Here is a 17393-nt window from a genome sequence, read left to right as displayed (position 1 = left end):
CCTTGTTACTTGTAGGTTGATTACTTTCTTCAAATTACTTTCTGGTAGAAGTTACTTCTAAGTTACTTATCTCAAGTTACTTGGTCTAAATGACTTTTTGTTACTAATTCAGGTCACTCGTTGGTTACTCGTAGGTTACTTACCACTTCAAGTAACCTTCTGGTCACTTGCAGGTTCCTCACTTACCTCAAATTACTTCCTGGTACAAATTACATCTATGCTACTTTACATTACTTCAAGGTGCAAGTTACTTCCTTTTACGTCTTTTTAAGTTCACTTCCAACCTCAGCTCACTTCTTACCAGACGTTACTTCCTGGTAAAAGTTACTTTTACATTACTTCATAATTCAAATGACTTCCTGCTACATTACTATCTCGAGTTACTTCCAGATTAAAGTTACTTCTGGGTTACTTCCTACCTCAAGTTACTTCTTACCATTTACATAGGTTACTTTCTGGTACAAGTTTCTCCGTTACTTTGAGGTTACTAACTATATCATGTTACTTCCTCGTTACACACTACCTCAAATTACTTCTTGATGCAAGCGTTACTTCCTGGTAGAATGACGTCTTGGTTGAATCCTACTTCAATCTATTTTTGAGTGCCAATCACTTCCTGTTATGTACAAACTTGAGAACTCCTTAGTTACTTGGATGCTACTTCTCACCTCAAGTTATTTCCTGGTAAAATTACTTCTTAGTTACTTCTGGATTACTTACTACCTTACTACTACTTTCTTGCTCAGGTTTCTTCTTACCACAAGTTATTTCTGGCTCCCAGTTACTCCTTGTTACTTTGATGTTAATTTCTACGTCAAGGTACTCCCAGGTGCTGGCTACTTCCTGTGGCGGTTACCTTGGTGACAACGGGCGCACAGTAGTCCTGCGTCCAGGCGGATGAGGCGGGGCACTGGTGTTCTCGGGTGCAGCGGCCTTCGCACCAACCGCACTCCGTCACCCGTGCGGACAGCAGGCAGGAAGTGCAGGATGTCAGCTGACCGCAGCCCGGGCCAATCAGGGGCACTTTGGTGATCTAGTAGAATTCAAATTTCAAAATGTAGTCAACTTTCATTGTAAAAAACATGTCAGTATGTCCTCTACCAATTGCAACATAGAACAGATGTTCCTCCCAGTCAGTACTTATCCCATTTGTTTAGAATGTCAATGACATCACCTTGTTGCCGGTGGCCACAAGCAGAGCCCCGCCGCCCTGGCCATTGAGCAGAGCCACCGAGGACGTGACGGGTTGCGAGTCCAAGCGCAGGTTGACGTGCGGCGATGCCAAGCGGGAGAAACGCACCTGAAAGAGACGCAAAACAACCTCGTGACCTATCAAAACCGCGAGAGAGGCTCTTCACCACGCGTCAATGCATACACATCTATCTATCTATCTATCTATCTATCTATCTATCTATCTATCTATCTATCCCTTGAATAAGATATGAAATAATAAATAAATGATAATAAATAAATAAAATAATGACTATTAAAATAGGGATGCTCGATACCACTTTTTTCAGAGCGATAACAGTACTGGAGTATTCACCAAGTACCAATACCAGTAGTACTTATGATACATAAAATGTCAATGAATCAAGAACTTTCTGTTTTTCCGACGCACGTGATGATTCAAACGGTTGCATTGGCAAGGAAGACTTACTTAATTTTTTAGTAAGCTGGTATGGGCAACGTTGATGTGTAACCGACACCTTGAATTCAGGCCAATATCGGCCCGATACCTCGACATGGTATCTCTCTATCAATTGATTGATCTGTCTTTGGATCCATTAATATCCAACTGGGCAAAAATATAATTTTCTTTTTGCTTCCATTCTTATTAGGTGACGTCAAATATCCAAGACTTTTTCTTTATACACAAAAGGCCCGTTCTATTCACAAGTGTGTCTAAATCTGCGTTACTGAGCACTTCTCCTTGTCTGAGATGATTCATCCACGTCACATATCAAGATACTGATCAGACGGCATAATTATTGTACTTGTGTGCCTTAGGCTTCCCGCAATAACAGGCCGTGCCAAAATGTGCAATTTGACTGTATCAGGGAGGCCAAAGGGGTCAAAAAGCAAGCTTGAAAAGAGGTAACAAAAATAATAATGATGATTGAGAGAAATATGCTACAAAGATCTTGTGTTGTGAACTGGCGACCTCTTGACCACCTGCGCTGGGCGCAAGACGGCAAAAAGATGGCGTGAGTGTCGCTCATTGTTTGAAGCTGTCAGCTTTTGCTGTATTTCAGTTTCCTGCTCGCGCGGACTCTCCGCCACTGCGCTCAGGAAACATTTCTCCCCTTGGCTTTGCTCGGAGTCCACTGTGGGAATAACACAGCGGTCGCACTGTTTGTTCGGCAAACACCAGCCCCCCTCTCGCCCCCCCCACCCCCCACCCAACCCGCCTAATACAATAAGCTGTAATTCACACCACCATTAACTCCTCCAGGCGGCCATTATTCTCACTGTTGCAAAGCTAACGTTGAACCGCTGGGGAGGTCGCACGCTTGACAATGTGTGTGAGGATGAGGAAGTACGCAGACAATCGCGTCTAGTCCGAAAACGTGGCCCCCGCCCCTTAGAGAAGTCACCAATGTATGTATTTTAAAGGTCCCAAACATGAGCCCCCCCCAAAAAAAATTCACACATGCACATAAAATAGACCATTATATGAGTTTACAAGACATGCTAGCTTTGTGTATTCGTGTTGGCGTAGCTGTTTTTTGTTTTTTTAGTGGGGTTGCCATTACTTTCAACAAAAACTGTGTTAAAACATCCTGTGTTGAACTTCAGAATTTTATTATGCTCACATTTTTTTTCCCCTCCCATTTTGAAAGTGAACGTGGTAGGCAACACTACTCTGTGTTTTTTTTCCCTCCATCTCATGTGCGTCCAAGTGCATGCGTGAGATGCAACGTAGCTGGTACCTCGCTTGCCCAATGTCATCTGTTCAATCGCCGAGTTCGGACAAGCCCTTTAACAGAGGCGCAACAGCGTGCCCATATCAGGATGAGCTGACGTAGCAGCTGACCAGGAAGTAAAAAGTGAGGCTTTTCCTACCGATTTACAAAATCTTTCATTGTTACAAAAGAAAGCCCGGTTTTTGCTCATTTTAAAAAAAGGAAAAACAAGAGGAGTATTTTTAAGTGTTGATACAGTGAATGTAAATAAGTCCGCCAAAATAGCAGTAAATCGCTCGCCAGCCTTTTCCTATTGGAAACGCTTTCTGAATGTGTTTCGATCCAAGGAGAGTTGCCGAGTTCTGTGGTGCCGCCCCTCACCACATACACATGAATGGGGTTGTTGAACGGCGCGAGCGAAAAGGGCCGCGTGAAACCGGGCAAAGAGTCGCACGCGGCTCGTGAGCCACCGCTTGGCCAAACCTGATTTAGCGCCTCCATAGTGGTCAACGATGCAACTGCACGTAAAATACGTTGTTGCCGCAGAGGGACGTCAATCGCACTGTGTTGAGCAATATCAATCGTTCTGTCTGGAGGCGGGAACACAATTAGCTGGAGGCGGCCGCCTCTCAATTTTGAATGCAGGAAAAACCATGCATTATCTTAACAATATAGTGAGGAGAAGGTGAATGAGAAGACGGGCTGGTGAAGCACAAGCGAGCTGGGAAGAGGCGACAGCTGCGCGGAAAAGGGCGGGACGGCGTAGCCAATGGGAGAAGGCGGGAGTGGTGGGTTGCGGTGGGGTGGGTAGAGGGGGGGGGGGGGCGCAAGGGGTGTTCACGCTGATCGGCACGTTAATGGGCGAGCGGCGGTCTTCGCTGACACGTTCCCTCGCACGACATTCCCAACTCAGCGAGGGTCCCGTGCAGCTGTTGCTGTGTGTTTTTCGCCAGCAGCTGTCCTTTCAAATTAACTGTCCGTCTATGCCATGCAGGGGCAAAAGTATTGGGACAAACAAAGATTTATCAATTTAAAGGATCCATCAGAGGCTATTTGGCTTTGAAGTGGCTACTTTTGGGGTAGTTCCAGGTGTCGTTTCCGAGATGGACTAGTTTGAGAGATTTTGTCTTACGGCAACCAAATTGGGTGAAGGTATACACCTCGACTGTATGACGTTGGATTGCAAAAGCTTTTTGTTATCATTGAGTGTGGGCGGAGCATGGATGCAAAGTTGGTGACTCGCTATTGGTTCGATGGCGCAAACCAAAAATTTGGGAAGATTCAGCCCCCAAAGCCAGTTCCGCTTAGCGGCATGAAATTTGTAAGGCACGCCTATCATAAAGCAGCCCCAAAGACAAGTCGCGAGAAGTCAAACTTGAAAAGGTACAGAAGGTCTGGCGTTTTGGTCTGAACCCAACACATTACGCTAATTTATTACCTCTGGAACATTTTGAAAATTCATCAACCGAAGCTATTTGATAGGCATGTCTTTTATGATTAGACCCACAAAAAATATCTCATAAAGCAATGGCTGAAAAGTAATTTGGTGATTTTGGTTGGAAGCCGACATTTTAGGCTCATTTGTAAGGACCCTTGCTTGGAATATTGGGAAAATTCCATTAAGAATAAGTTTCACTTATGCAACATGAACATTTGTAGACATGTCTATGATGAGTGGACCCACAAAATAGTACTGAGAAGTCATGCTTTAAAAAAAAAAAAAAAACACACGCAGCCCCCCATTTAGGGACTTTTTGACTATTTCCAATCTCCAATCTCTTGGAGACGTTTGTCTCCAAGAGATTTTTATCCAATTGCTAGGAAATATCTAGCACGTCTACTAGACAGATGGGCAGCAATAAAAATTTCAGCTTTGGTCATTGCGTGAGGGCACAGCAAAAGTTTATGATTTGCCGTGCAAGACTACTCGATCTTGCCATGTCTTTAACAAGAGCGACTTATACTTCCGGACTCAAATACGTTAAAACGCTGAAAGAAAGGCAGCAGGTGCGAACGCCAACAAACAGCTGCTCTTTGTGCACGCTACACGCCTAACATGGCGCGAGTGGAGCAACACGGGACCCTCACTGAGCAGACGTCAAGCTGAGGTCTGCGATCCCCAAAAAATGTGCATGACTTTGTTTTTCCAATGAAAGATTTCCAACTAAAGTTGGAAACTCAAATCCCTGGAATCAAAAAAAGTTCCAATCAAATATGTTCAGCATTGCAGGACCTGTTCCAAAACCTTCCTGGACCTGTCGGACATACTAACCCTCCAGCAATGTCTAATTCGGCCCCCATAAAATCACACAATAGCTACAATAGGACAGGTGTCTTCCTTCGGTTCAGATACATCACCCCAGAAATAAAATTTTGACAGCAGTTCTTGCGGTCCAAACACATTTATCCAAGGAATACTTCTTGGTGCTGGTAGGTTGCAATCAGATAGTCCAGCGCTGCACTGCACCTCTCCAAAAAATGGTCCCTCCAGAGACCTGAGTCTTTTTTTTTTTTTTGGGGCCCCCGAACAAAGGTCTTAGTGTCCAAGTACACAGTTACTACTTCCATGGGTAAGTTCCTGCTGTCGAAATACGCTGCTAAGCTATCAAAAACACTAGTAACAAAGGTTCCTGGACCTGTAGGAAGTACTACCCTGTTAGGAACGTGACCTCAATACATAACCCTGAGCTAAATTTTTCCTGGTACTAAGAGGTTCCAATCAAATATGCTTTGGAAAGTACTACCCAGGCCCCCGTACCTGAATGAGGCGTCCGTCGGCGGTGCCCAGGAAGGCGACAGCATGTCCGTGGACGGGCAGCACCTTGATGGATGTCACCAGGGTTCCTGTGAGCTCCTTGTGCCAATACTCCAGACGCTGCACAAACTGGGTCACTTGCAAGCGGTATTTGCCTTCCTTGCCTTCGTGGATGCCCTCGTGCGGGTCGCACTCGTCCGATGAGCTCTGCGGATAGACGACGGGCGTCAGACACTCAAATGTCCCCGGTTTGAACATTCGGAACTGACATACAGTAAAAAAAGAAGTTGGGAGTAAATCATTAAAAACAGAAAGTTCCTCGAACCTTTATTTTAGTTGCAACCGTGGAAGCAATTTTCCCTCACTGTGATGTCCCTGCTGCAGTTTGATTCAACACAACTTGTTTTTTTTGGACATTCTTTACTGTCATACAAGTGCAAAAAGAAGTGAAGCACTGTTGATTTTTTTTTTTTTTTTTCGAGGCTCAGGTGTTGTGTTTTTGTCACTGTGGGCCTCCATTGCGCTTTGACATGAAAGCCCGGAATATCATCTTACACGCGAAAGGCTACGGGCGTAAAAAAGCGAAACCCAATCATGTTACCGTTGTAGTCGGGATAATAGCCACCGGTTAAGTGCGGGGTGTACGGTGTCTCACAATGGTCGCCCCGCGGTGATGGGACCACGGTGACGGCACGCTGAAAAACAGCGGGAGAAAGCAGGGAACACTTTGGACCGGCGCCATCAATCCGTCGCATGGCAAACCTGAGAGAAATGTGAGATGCACAGGTGCAGTTGCACACACTACGAGAAGTCAACGTTTACGACTGCGAATGCTTAATGACTATTAAAAATAAAAAAACTAATAATCTAAACAAATAGAACAGAAACCTACAGAAAAACATGCCCTCTCTCTATTTTTGTGCCGCTCAAAGTGCTCTGGTACAGCACAAATCATGTTGAACTATGACCTTTAAACCATGAGCCAGGTCAGAGGTCAGAGGTTAGAATTAACGTTGGTAGGCATGACCCCGGGATTCAAATAATTTTTTTTTTAAATTCTGCTCCTGAAGGCAGGGTGTCTTAGCAACATGATATTTCGTGGCTGTGCCTATCATGAATGGACCCACAAAAAAGTCTCAAGAAGCCATGCCTCAAAATAAAACAGGAAGACAGCCATTTTGGTTTTAAGCGGCCATTTCCGGCTCATTTTGACACTTGAAAACTCTCATCATTGTGGGTGGGCAGAGCATGACAGCAAAGTTAGATGGCTCGCCATTATTTCAATTATTCCCCCAAGAATGTTTGGCAAATTTAGCCCCTGAAGCCAAACTGACTTGGCAACATAAAATTTGGTAGTCATACCAAAGTTTCTATTTTGAGTAGACCCACAAAAAGTCTCAAGATGCCATGAAAGGAAAGACTGAGGAAGTCTGCCATTGTAGATTAAAATGGCCAGTTTTGGGGAATATCCAGGGATCATTCCAAAACAAACTTTCAGCTGCTTAGAATCTCATGAAATTCTTTCAAAATTCAGCCCCTAAATCAGTTTTACTTAACAATATGAAAGTTGGTAAGTGTTTCTATCATGACTAAACCCACAAAAGTCTCAAGAAGCCATGCCCAAAAAGACACAGGAAGAGTGACATTCTGGCTTGAAGCAGACATTTCACGGGTCATTTCCAGAGATCCATGACGTCTGGATTTTTGTGCGTGTAAAAGCCAGTTTCACTTAGCAACATGAAATTTGGTGGACATGTCCATAATGACTAGACCATAAAAAAGCCCCAAGACCTATTGCCCATATATGCTCAGGAAGTCTGCCACTTTGGTATGAAGCGGCCATTTTTGACCCTATTTGGCCAGTTCCAGGGGTCCTTCAAAACTGAATATGTCATTTGTCTGTGCTCTAGGTTGCCCACCCTGCCTAGATCAAGGGTTCCTCTAGTACCTGTGAGCTCCGCCCACACCCCCTCCACCATCCGCGTATCGGTGCCGAGGTCATGATGCAGTGAAGCTGAGAAAACAAGCAAAGCTGTGGTGCGGTCAAGCGGCCAGGTCAAGGACCTTAAGAGCCCCCCTTGTGGGTCATTAATGATTAATGAAAGCCGAGGCCCACTGCTGAAGGCCATGACTAAACACAAAGAGATCAGGAGGGGTGGGCGTAAAAGGATTGCGGGGGTGTTTTCGACATCAAACTCTGGTTCTGCTCACTGCGTTTGTTTGATGCTCCAGCGGGCGCAGACACAACAAGAAGCTAGCGGGCCAAAGCCACGCTCTCGGAAAAGTGGCACTCGCCAGGAAAAAGAGCGTGCCGGCCATTTCCCATGATGCATCACAACCCGGCGCTACGTTACGAGCGCAGCCTGATGAAAGACGAGCTAAGGGGGGCTTAGCGCAGCTCAGGAGGCCTCGCACAACCACCCCCAATGTATGAAAGCAGATAGCTCCTAGCGTTATATTATATCACAAGGGATGTTGTAAAAAAAAAAAAAAAAAAAAGACCCCTTGCACACTTTTAATGTCCGGGCAACAATACTCTTGATTTTCACTTTCACACACAAGATGGCCGTAACATCGGCGGTCAAGGGTCCATTTTAGTGCTCAAGCAGCCTCTCATGTTTCACATACATCTTGCAGTCGGGTACTATGTCTAATGATAAACTGCTAACAGGCTAACATATCGTATGCTATCATAGAGCGAGAAAGCAACGGTAAGTGCTAAGGCAGATCCAGAGGGACTTTATATCTTGCCTTGTAATTAACTACTAGTTCCAATGAGAATACTGTAGATCAAACGCAAACATTTCTAACACTCGGTATACGAACACAGAGAACTATCCGAGTAGCAAAAGTCACACGATAGAGCCAAAATCAATTTATATCTTACCCTGTAGATGGGTTATATTTCTAATGGGAACTGATCAAACGCTAACATGTTAACACTTGGTAAATCAACCGCAAGATAGTAAACATGATAGCAAAAGTGCTAAAAAGATTGATAACGAATTGCATAGTCCGAGAGAAAGATCGCTACCTGAGTAGCAAAAGTACTAAGCCATCTTAATAAAGAATTTATATCTTGTAGTCAGATACTATTTTGATTAATAGATAAACCACTTGCATAAAAACAGGTGTCATGCTAACATACAGAAAGATAGCTACCTGAGTAGGGACCATGCTAAGATCCATAAAGAGCCGTAAAGAATTTATATCTTGTAGTCAGATACTATTTTGATTAATAGATAAACCACTTGCATAAAAACAGGTGTCATGCTAACATACAGAAAGATAGCTACCTGAGTAGGGACCATGCTAAGATCCATAAAGAGCCGTAAAGAATTTATATCTTGCCCTGCCTGCAGTCAGGTACTATTTCTCATGAATTGATGAAAGTTTGCTGAAAGTTTGCGTAATAAAATATATAGATAGATATCCATCTAAATAGGAAAATCACTAAGACATTAACACATTTATAGCTTATTCCGTAGCCATTTCAAATGAGAACTGATCATGCTAAAATGCTTACAATAGGTATGCCGACGTTCTTGAACCAAAATAAAGTCGGTGCCGATGGACCGGCTGGAATGGGTGACCTTTGAACTGGGGATCAGCGAACTGGAGAGGTTGCTAGCCTGAGGGTGTGCGTGAAAGTGAAATGACTGTGCGCGTGTGCGCGCACATGTCTGTATGTGTCCACCTGTAGTCCCTCAACACACGTCCATCTGCAACTCGACTCTCGGGGTTGTACGTGCGCATTTGTTGCGGCACGTGTGCCGCCATTGTCATGGCGCTAGTAGCAGTCAAGAAAAGCCGACAACGAGGCGACGGCGCCCTACCCGATGGCGCCGATGCACCGCCTGGTGACCAAAGAGTGGCCCGGACGCCAGGCACAATGTGGCCTTCTGAAGACAGCAATGACTTTAGCGAAGTGTTGCTAATTTGAAGGATTTGGTGTACACAAGCTAGTTTACACAACAGCTGCTTGTTGCTAGGCAGAATCAAGTGAACACAAGCACTTCTGCCCCATTAATTAGTCAGTTATTTATTTAGCTAATTAGTCAGTTAGGTTGTCTGTTAGCTAATTAGTCACTTAGTTAGCTTAGCTAGCCCCAATGTTGTTGTTTTTTTTATTCAAGGAATTTATCCAGTTGAACCATTACAGATGTGTACTCCCTGTCCAGTCATCTCACGCCATTTTCTGACAACCAGGAAACGGACTGCAAACATGCCAAACACATAGGGCGCACCGTCATTTTTTATTCAGGGCGTATGTGTGGGTGTATCTAATGAAGTGGCGGGTGAAGAATATTGTAGCTGCTGCGGGGACTCTTGAGTATTCCGGAACTTTTCCATTCGCATACTTTCCGACAGTGTGGAAGCAAATGAGCGATGTCAGCAGGTCACTGACAAAAAAAAAAAAAATTGTTCTGCTTGGGAGCTCCGGAATCTTTCTGAGGGCAGATCCATCAAACACTCCTCACCCGAGTGCACACCTTTATTCATTGACGTGTTCATTCATTAATCAGAGAAGTATGTGATTGCTATTAGGAACATCTAGAAAACTACTCTCCCTCACAGAAATGAACCCCGATTGACCCAGATCGAAACCCAGTAGTCCTATCATACATCATGACTTGGACAAACAAGACTCAGAACTATAACAAAGACTCAAGTGCCGGAACCAGAAGCAAGAGCCAGATGTCAGAACCACAAGCAAGAGCCAGGAGGTAGACCCAGCGTTTAGAGCCAGCAACCAAATCCAAAATTTAGAGCCAGAATAAAGAATTAGAAGCATTATTTAGAAGTCAGAATGCATCTAGAACCGGTGTTAAGAACCAGAAGCCAAAACCAGACGTTGGAAACAGCAGTCAGAACCAAAAAGGAGAACTATCCAGGACCAGATTTTGGTGATGTGAGAGCTGGTATACAGAGGAAGCAGTATCCAGAGTCACAAGTCAGATCCAACCCAGCAGTCAGAAACAAGAGTAAGAACCAGAAATCAGAACCCGTAGCAAGAACAACAATCCAGAATCAGAAGTACAAATCAGGAGCTGGAACGCAAAATTAAAACAGGCATTGAGAGCCGGGAAATGAGAACCAGCAGCCAGAGTCAGAATTCAAGTCAACTGTCAGAAAGAACCAACAGCCAGCGGGCAGATTTTGGCAAAAGTGAACCAGAATCTAGAACCAGTAACCATAACTGTCATCGAACAAAAAACAGGAGCTAGAACCGTCATCACAATTAGAAGTCCAACCTACTATCCATAGCCAGTCAGAACTTATGTGATCCGTGTTGAACATGTATGGAGCAGATCCAGTATATTGCAGTATTCAAATGATCCTTCCAGGGTTATAATAGTTTAGAATTTTTCGTTAGGTGTAGTTTTGATTAGTATTAGATTTGATTTGACTAGTTTTAGAATTCGTTTTTTGTTGTTGTTTTTTTTAATGAATGATATTGACACAGACAGATAAAAAAAAATGCTATAACTATAATTAGTTTTATGAACATGAGATGACCTTTCAATTAGTTTTGTGTTTCTCAAAGCACTCTGCTTTTTATTTTATTTTGTTAACAAAAAATTGCTTTCAGTTTTAGTTTTATCATTCGCTTTTGTTAGTGTTTGTTGGATCCTGCTTACGCAAACAATCCCCACAGCCGCGGGATTGTTTTTTTCCCCCCGCAGCCTTGTACATTTGCATGGGGTTGCCTGGAACTCACTTTTATGCAAATGATGGGGCGGGTTTAGCAAAATGCAAAACCAAAAACTGCTCCTCTCTTGTGCACTAGATTCTAGAGGTAAATATAACCATAAATTAAAAAAAAAAAACATATCTTTGTAACTAGTTTTGAATTATATCTGGCTGTGTATGTCTATCTGTTCATTTTAGGAAAGTGCCAAATAAAAAATAAAGAAAAAAGAAAAAAGAAAAGTGAATACCGGTAGTCTTTTTGTTAAGAGAGCACAAAATGACAAGTTTGCCTTCTTTTTAGGAAGACGGCGTTTTCGTCGCCTTCGTGGCGGAGGATTACAGATGAGATCTTGCACTTTGGGATGCATTGTTTACGTGTAGGTGTGTGTGTCTCTGTTCCATGAGTGCGCGCACACACATAAAGCACAAGCGCGCGCACGCGCACACACACACAGGAGGGGTGCTGGCATTGTGCTGGGATTTACGTTGGAATGAGATGTCTGCAGCAGATGTTTGCCGGACTGTCAAAACATGCACCCATGTGACCTCGGACCCCGAGATCTCCCGAGTGCATTGGATCAGATCGCTTTCGAAACCGATAACTTTTTCTCTTTATGACGCACAAGTCCCTCAGCGTTTGGAGATCATTCAAGTGATGTGATGATTTTACTTGAGCAAAAGTTAGTGAACGTGAATGACAGACGTCAAATATTCTTGACTTTTGTTTGCCTTAATTGCGGCTTCATCTACAAGGGAACATTTCTCATGTCTTTTTCCCACGTATGCCTGCGTGCGTACGTCCATGCAAAGCTTTCAATTAGTAGCTGGAGCAGAAGCTTGGCGGCCACAGGCCTGCGCGCCGAGCCGGACTCTGTGATTAGAAGCTTTTTCAAAGGACAGGAAAAGACAGAGATCCTATGTCAGCGGGAGGACGACGCGAACGGTGGGCGACCTTGATTTTTTTCTTGGAGTTTTGATGACGACGGGATGATGACGCCTGTCCTGCGTTTCGTCTTCCGACCGTAGCCCTCGGACTTTAATCACTTAAACCCGACGCCCCCTGGTGTTATTATTGGCAAACAGCGCTTTGAGGTGCCACATATACATGAGTGACCGCACTTGTATTTTCGGCGACAGAGACTCTCTACGCTTCGCCTTTTAATCCACAATCCTAATTTGTACCCCGAAATCGTCCATTTTTTTAACTCCCCAAACATTAAACCTAACCCCAAGCATTTTTTTTTTTTTTTTTTCTCACGTGGTTGTTTCCCAGCAAGGCTGACAGCTTGCAGTTTGACCGCTGAGCACGTTATCAGGGGAAAAAAGATAACACATTTGTCCGTTTGTCCGTTTGTTCTCGGACAACAAGAAAGAAAGCGAACACGCGGGTTTGATCATTAACCAAAGGGAGCCACGCCGTCAACTCGTGTGGAAAAACAGCCGGGAAATGCCTATGGCAACGACAAAAATCGGTGTTGAAATTCGTCGACTGAAACGATGACGTAATCAGATAAGCATTAGCCAATAACAGATCTTAGTGGCTGCAAGATCTCAGGGTGCTCATTGTTTTTCTACGCTCTGAAAAAAGTTGGCTCAAAAATAACCCAATATGGGTCAATAAGGGACTGACAACTTTTTGGGTTAATCAATACAACAACGCAAACGTTTGTACAAAACAAACCAAATTGTTTTGCGGGTTATTCACTTGACCTAACCTTTTATTCAAAACGACCCATTTGTTGGCGGTTTTGTAACGAAAATCAAAACATTTGGCTTGTTTGGTGATTAATAATTCGACCCAATTTTTCGACCCAATATTGTTCAAATAGGGACCGACAACTTTGTAGGTTGCAAATGAAAAACCCTCAAAACAATCCATTTCTTTTTTATTTTGGATAAAACAACCCAAACTGCTTTGTGGGTTATTTACAGAGCTGGGCACTTGACCCTTTTTTGCCGGTCCGTCCTCGTCCCTTCGTCCTTATTCATAAAAACGATCGTCCTCCGACCTTGTCCGTCGTCGTGCTTTTAAAGCACTTCCGTCCTTACATTCCGTCGGTCCGCTGATCTCTTTGAATCTCACATTTACAGTAGCTGGTAGTTTTCCAGCGTGCTAATGTAGCATGACCGGAGATGGATGCAGAGATGCGATTTGTGGAACAAAAGCAGGACAGGACGGGACAAGACGGGATAAGAACATTCATTCTTTAGCGTCTGCCGAGGAGCCGCCCGCACCGCTGCCCTGTCGTCAACGCTGGCACGGCACGTCGGGGCATGCTTGGATCCAAAACTAAAACACCTTAGCAAGAGAGCACCCCGTTTTGCCTCGCACACACACTCCAAAAAGAAAAATGTCAAAATATTTATAGCAACTTAAGACATGTAAACCTGCAAATTAAATAAAGGCGGTGACGCACCATCGAGGTTGCGTGTGCCACCGTTTCGGGATCCCTGATTTCATTCGGGATGCAAGTAAGGTTTATTTTAGTCATCGAAAAATCTGTCGATTAGTAGATCAATCAGATTAAAACAACATTTTGATTTCCGTTTCTTTATTCAAAATCAGGACATTCTTTTTCAACTGACAGTGCACAAAACGCACAAACATAAATGAATTCTGATGCAGTTACTGGTTTGGTTTGTCAGAAAATCGGTAAAAATGTTGATCATTGTTTTCCAAAATAAAAGCCGATGTTTGGAAATGTCTTATTGGGCAAATACAAAACAATAATACTAATAATCAGTCTGCTTGCGTGGTGGACTACAGAAATCGGAGAACATTTCCTGCTGAAAGGCTGAAATTCAAAGATTTGGAGAATTTCAAATGAAGCAATTCTCTAAATGATTAATCAATTATCAAAATATGTATTTATTAATTTGATAATCAATTAGTTGTTGTTGCCCCTCTACACTGAAAATGTTTTATTTTGTCAGGTGGTTGCACAAAATAAAATCTGGATCCAATACATTTTTCAAGTAAACGTAAACTCTACTTTAAAAAAATTACCTGGATCCAGATGATTATATTTTGTGCAACCACTTGACGAAATAAAATTGAGTACATTCAACAAAAAAATGTTGTCATGAGAGCAGCTCCACATCCTATTTTTGTGTGCTCAGGATTAAGTTGGCGCACCCTCTTTTCTACCGCACATACCCTTAAAAAAAAAGTCAAAACAAGCGTCAAACTAACAAAGGCATCATGTTTAGTTTTGCAAACCTGCTTATTTGACTAAAACACAAAAGTCAAGGAAAGAGAAATCAAATTTTCACCACTGCTAAATTGTTAAATTGTGGAAATCAACGCGCGCACCCACGCACAACCCCATGCGCCAACCAACAAAAAAAACATTATAGATAGGCATCATATTTAGTCTAAAAATGTACGCAGAAGCGTTGACGGAAACCAATGCGACATAGTGGTGTACCACTGCGCACCCCCTTAGAAAATGTTATAGCTAATAAATGCGTTATATTTAGTCTGCTCAACTAAACCACCACATCAAATTTTCGCGATTACTAAAAATGTATATCATGGAAATCTGTAGTCAGTCCAGGGGTGTACCACCGCGCACGCCCTTAAAACAGCTTCAGCAAATAAAGACATCACGGTTTGTTTGCAAAAACAACTAAAACCCCCACATCAAATTCTCACGATCTCACAAGGTTACGTCATGGGAATGAGTGGTGCGCGCTTCGGGGTGCACGCATCATTCCAGGTGTGTGTGCGGTAACTATCGCACATTCGGGCTTAGCTCGTGAATGAGATAGCGTCTCAGCAAGGAGCACACCTGCTTTCCAGCCTCGCAAACCAATCTCAAAGACGGCGCGGCTGCGGGTGCGTGCGCCAGCTCGGGCTCGCACCGCCGTGACTCCCACACACGCCGCTGACTCATCGGACACTTCATTAGGTACACCAGCCAATGAGGTGAAAATGTTCACTACATATTTACCATTTTATGGACCACAAAGTTTTACCGTGTGATTGATTATTTCGATTTGATGAAAGGCTACTAGTAGGACACAATTCCACTAGTGCACCCTAGTTATCCATCTAGTGGATTATCTTACTAGTGAGGACAAACAAAATACTAGGACATTACCTTACATACAGTTTCAGTTCCCACGCAGACAGTAAAACTGACCAGTCCGCAATTATCCTCAAAGTAATTGTCTAAATCAAATGTGGTGAACACACAGACAGTTCCCGGGACCCATATTTTGTCGTGAACACCATCACCACGCCACATCAAATGTTCTGTTTTGAGATTTGAGAGCAGCAGGTGAATGTTTCTGCGGTACCTTTGCAAACGTGGTGGACATTTTTTTTTTTTTTCATTTTTCTTATTTTTACGTGAATGGTGTTACAGACATCGCATTAATGTGAAAATTGAAAAAGTTGCCAAATTTGGACATATAGGTTTTTGCACAGGACAGTGACGATATACGTATATATTTTGGGTCACTCATCAAATTTCTGGGTGAAAGAACGACATTTTTTTTTTACTGCTGTCAAATGTCAAAACAGGTCAAATTTGATTCGACATAAGCGATAAAACATGAAATAAATGCTCAAAGAGATTCTACAAATGTGTCTTTTAAAAAGCATTCGTTTGTCCCATGTGATTTGGAGCGGCCACATTCCCAAAAGTCCCCCCCCCCCGAAAAAAAAAAAAAAAAAGGATCCACGTCAACATGCGAGGTTAAAGCGCCGATTCGATTAGCATGGATCGGCAGAAAAAGCAGCAAACGCTGATTGCTTTTAAATTCAATCTCCCGACTGATTGATCACACGGCGCCCCGCACGCTAGCAGTCCCGCGTTTTGAGCGACGGCCATTTTAATTAGGCCGCCCCCGCTTTTCACGAGCAAATAAGACATCGCATTGATTGCACGCCGGCTACGATCCTTTCTCATTATGAGGAAGACGCAAGCGCAGCCTGTGATGTATCGGACCGCCGTGTTTCCTAATTGAATGAAATGCACATAAGGAATATGAATACACATTTAGAGGCTTCACATTTGACACCAAAAGCGTACTCGTAGTTTGTCCCGAAAAACAAACAGCATCCTTAAAAGGGAGGAGGCGTTTTTTTATTTTTTTTCGCGCAACTCATTTTCTCTCGCAACTCATTGAAATAAAAATTGGAAGTAGCAATGCTAACAGTCCATATAGTGTCACTTTGATTCGGTATTATTGCTTTACTTTATTTACTTTTTTGCCATTTTTTATTGTACGCAGATTTATATGGATGAGGGAGAATTGTGTTAAAATGTATTTTCATATTTGTATTTTTTTAAGATTAAATACTTAAAAAAAAATGTAATAAACAGTTCTTTTTATGGGCTTTGGGGGAAAAAGGCAGACATTTTTCTCAATTTATTTGCGCTTCTTTGGGTATTTAATTTGCTTTAACATTGACACTTTTTACTTTTCAATTTTAGCTTTTCTTTTTTATATTTTCTTTAATTCAGCTTTTTCTTGATTTATTTTATTGTAGTTTTTAGTATTTCTTTAAATTGTTTAAACTTTTCAATTTATTTTAACGGATTATTTTGATACATTTTTCATTTTTACTTTTTCTAATATATTTTAATTAGATTTTTCATGACTTAAAATTATTTTAGCAAAACATTTACTTAAATAGTCATTTATTTTTTAGGTGCTTTAAAAAAAAGGAACGAGAAAAAATTATACTTAATTGATTTTAAGTTTGATTCTTTTTTGTAATGTATTCTTTAGCTTTTGGTGAAAACATTCATGTATTTGACTTTTTCCCCTCTCTTCTCAAAAAATCATTTGAACATTTATACTTAATTTGCATTAGCTTTTTAAAAATGCTTTCTTAATTCATTGTTCCTTTGGCTAACAATTTTCCTTCATTTATTTGACTTTATTTTTACTCTTTTTCTTAATTTGATTTAATTTAATTCACTGTTTTTCTCCATTTATTTGACCTCTTCATTTTTTTTTTTTTTTTCATTCAACTGAATGAAAGTTATGCGGCTGTTGCCCCAACATCCAGCAAAGTGTGAGTC

At 42.4% G+C, this 17393-nt stretch overlaps 1 protein-coding gene across 2 annotated transcripts in view; it reads right to left on the bottom strand.

The window, feature by feature from the left end:
* Window positions 1–17393, bottom strand: part of met (MET proto-oncogene, receptor tyrosine kinase) — a 67226-nt gene that overhangs the window by 33052 nt on the left and 16781 nt on the right. For both annotated transcript variants that reach the window (XM_086027357.1, XM_086027356.1), the window contains 3 exons: window positions 5665–5868; window positions 1175–1300; window positions 857–1033 (listed from right to left, as the gene is read on the bottom strand). In XM_086027357.1, the coding sequence (XP_085883483.1) occupies window positions 857–1033; window positions 1175–1300; window positions 5665–5868 (507 nt within the window). The remainder of the gene's footprint in view (window positions 1–856; window positions 1034–1174; window positions 1301–5664; window positions 5869–17393) is intronic.

The sequence above is a fragment of the Filicampus tigris genome, chromosome 4 (assembly GCF_054856515.1).
Source record: "Filicampus tigris isolate MCC_2025a chromosome 4, RoL_Ftig_1.0, whole genome shotgun sequence".
Classification (NCBI taxonomy): Eukaryota; Metazoa; Chordata; class Actinopteri; order Syngnathiformes; family Syngnathidae; genus Filicampus; species Filicampus tigris.
The sequence above is the reverse complement of the archived record's forward strand: the minus strand, read 5'-3'. Positions and strand labels throughout refer to the sequence as shown.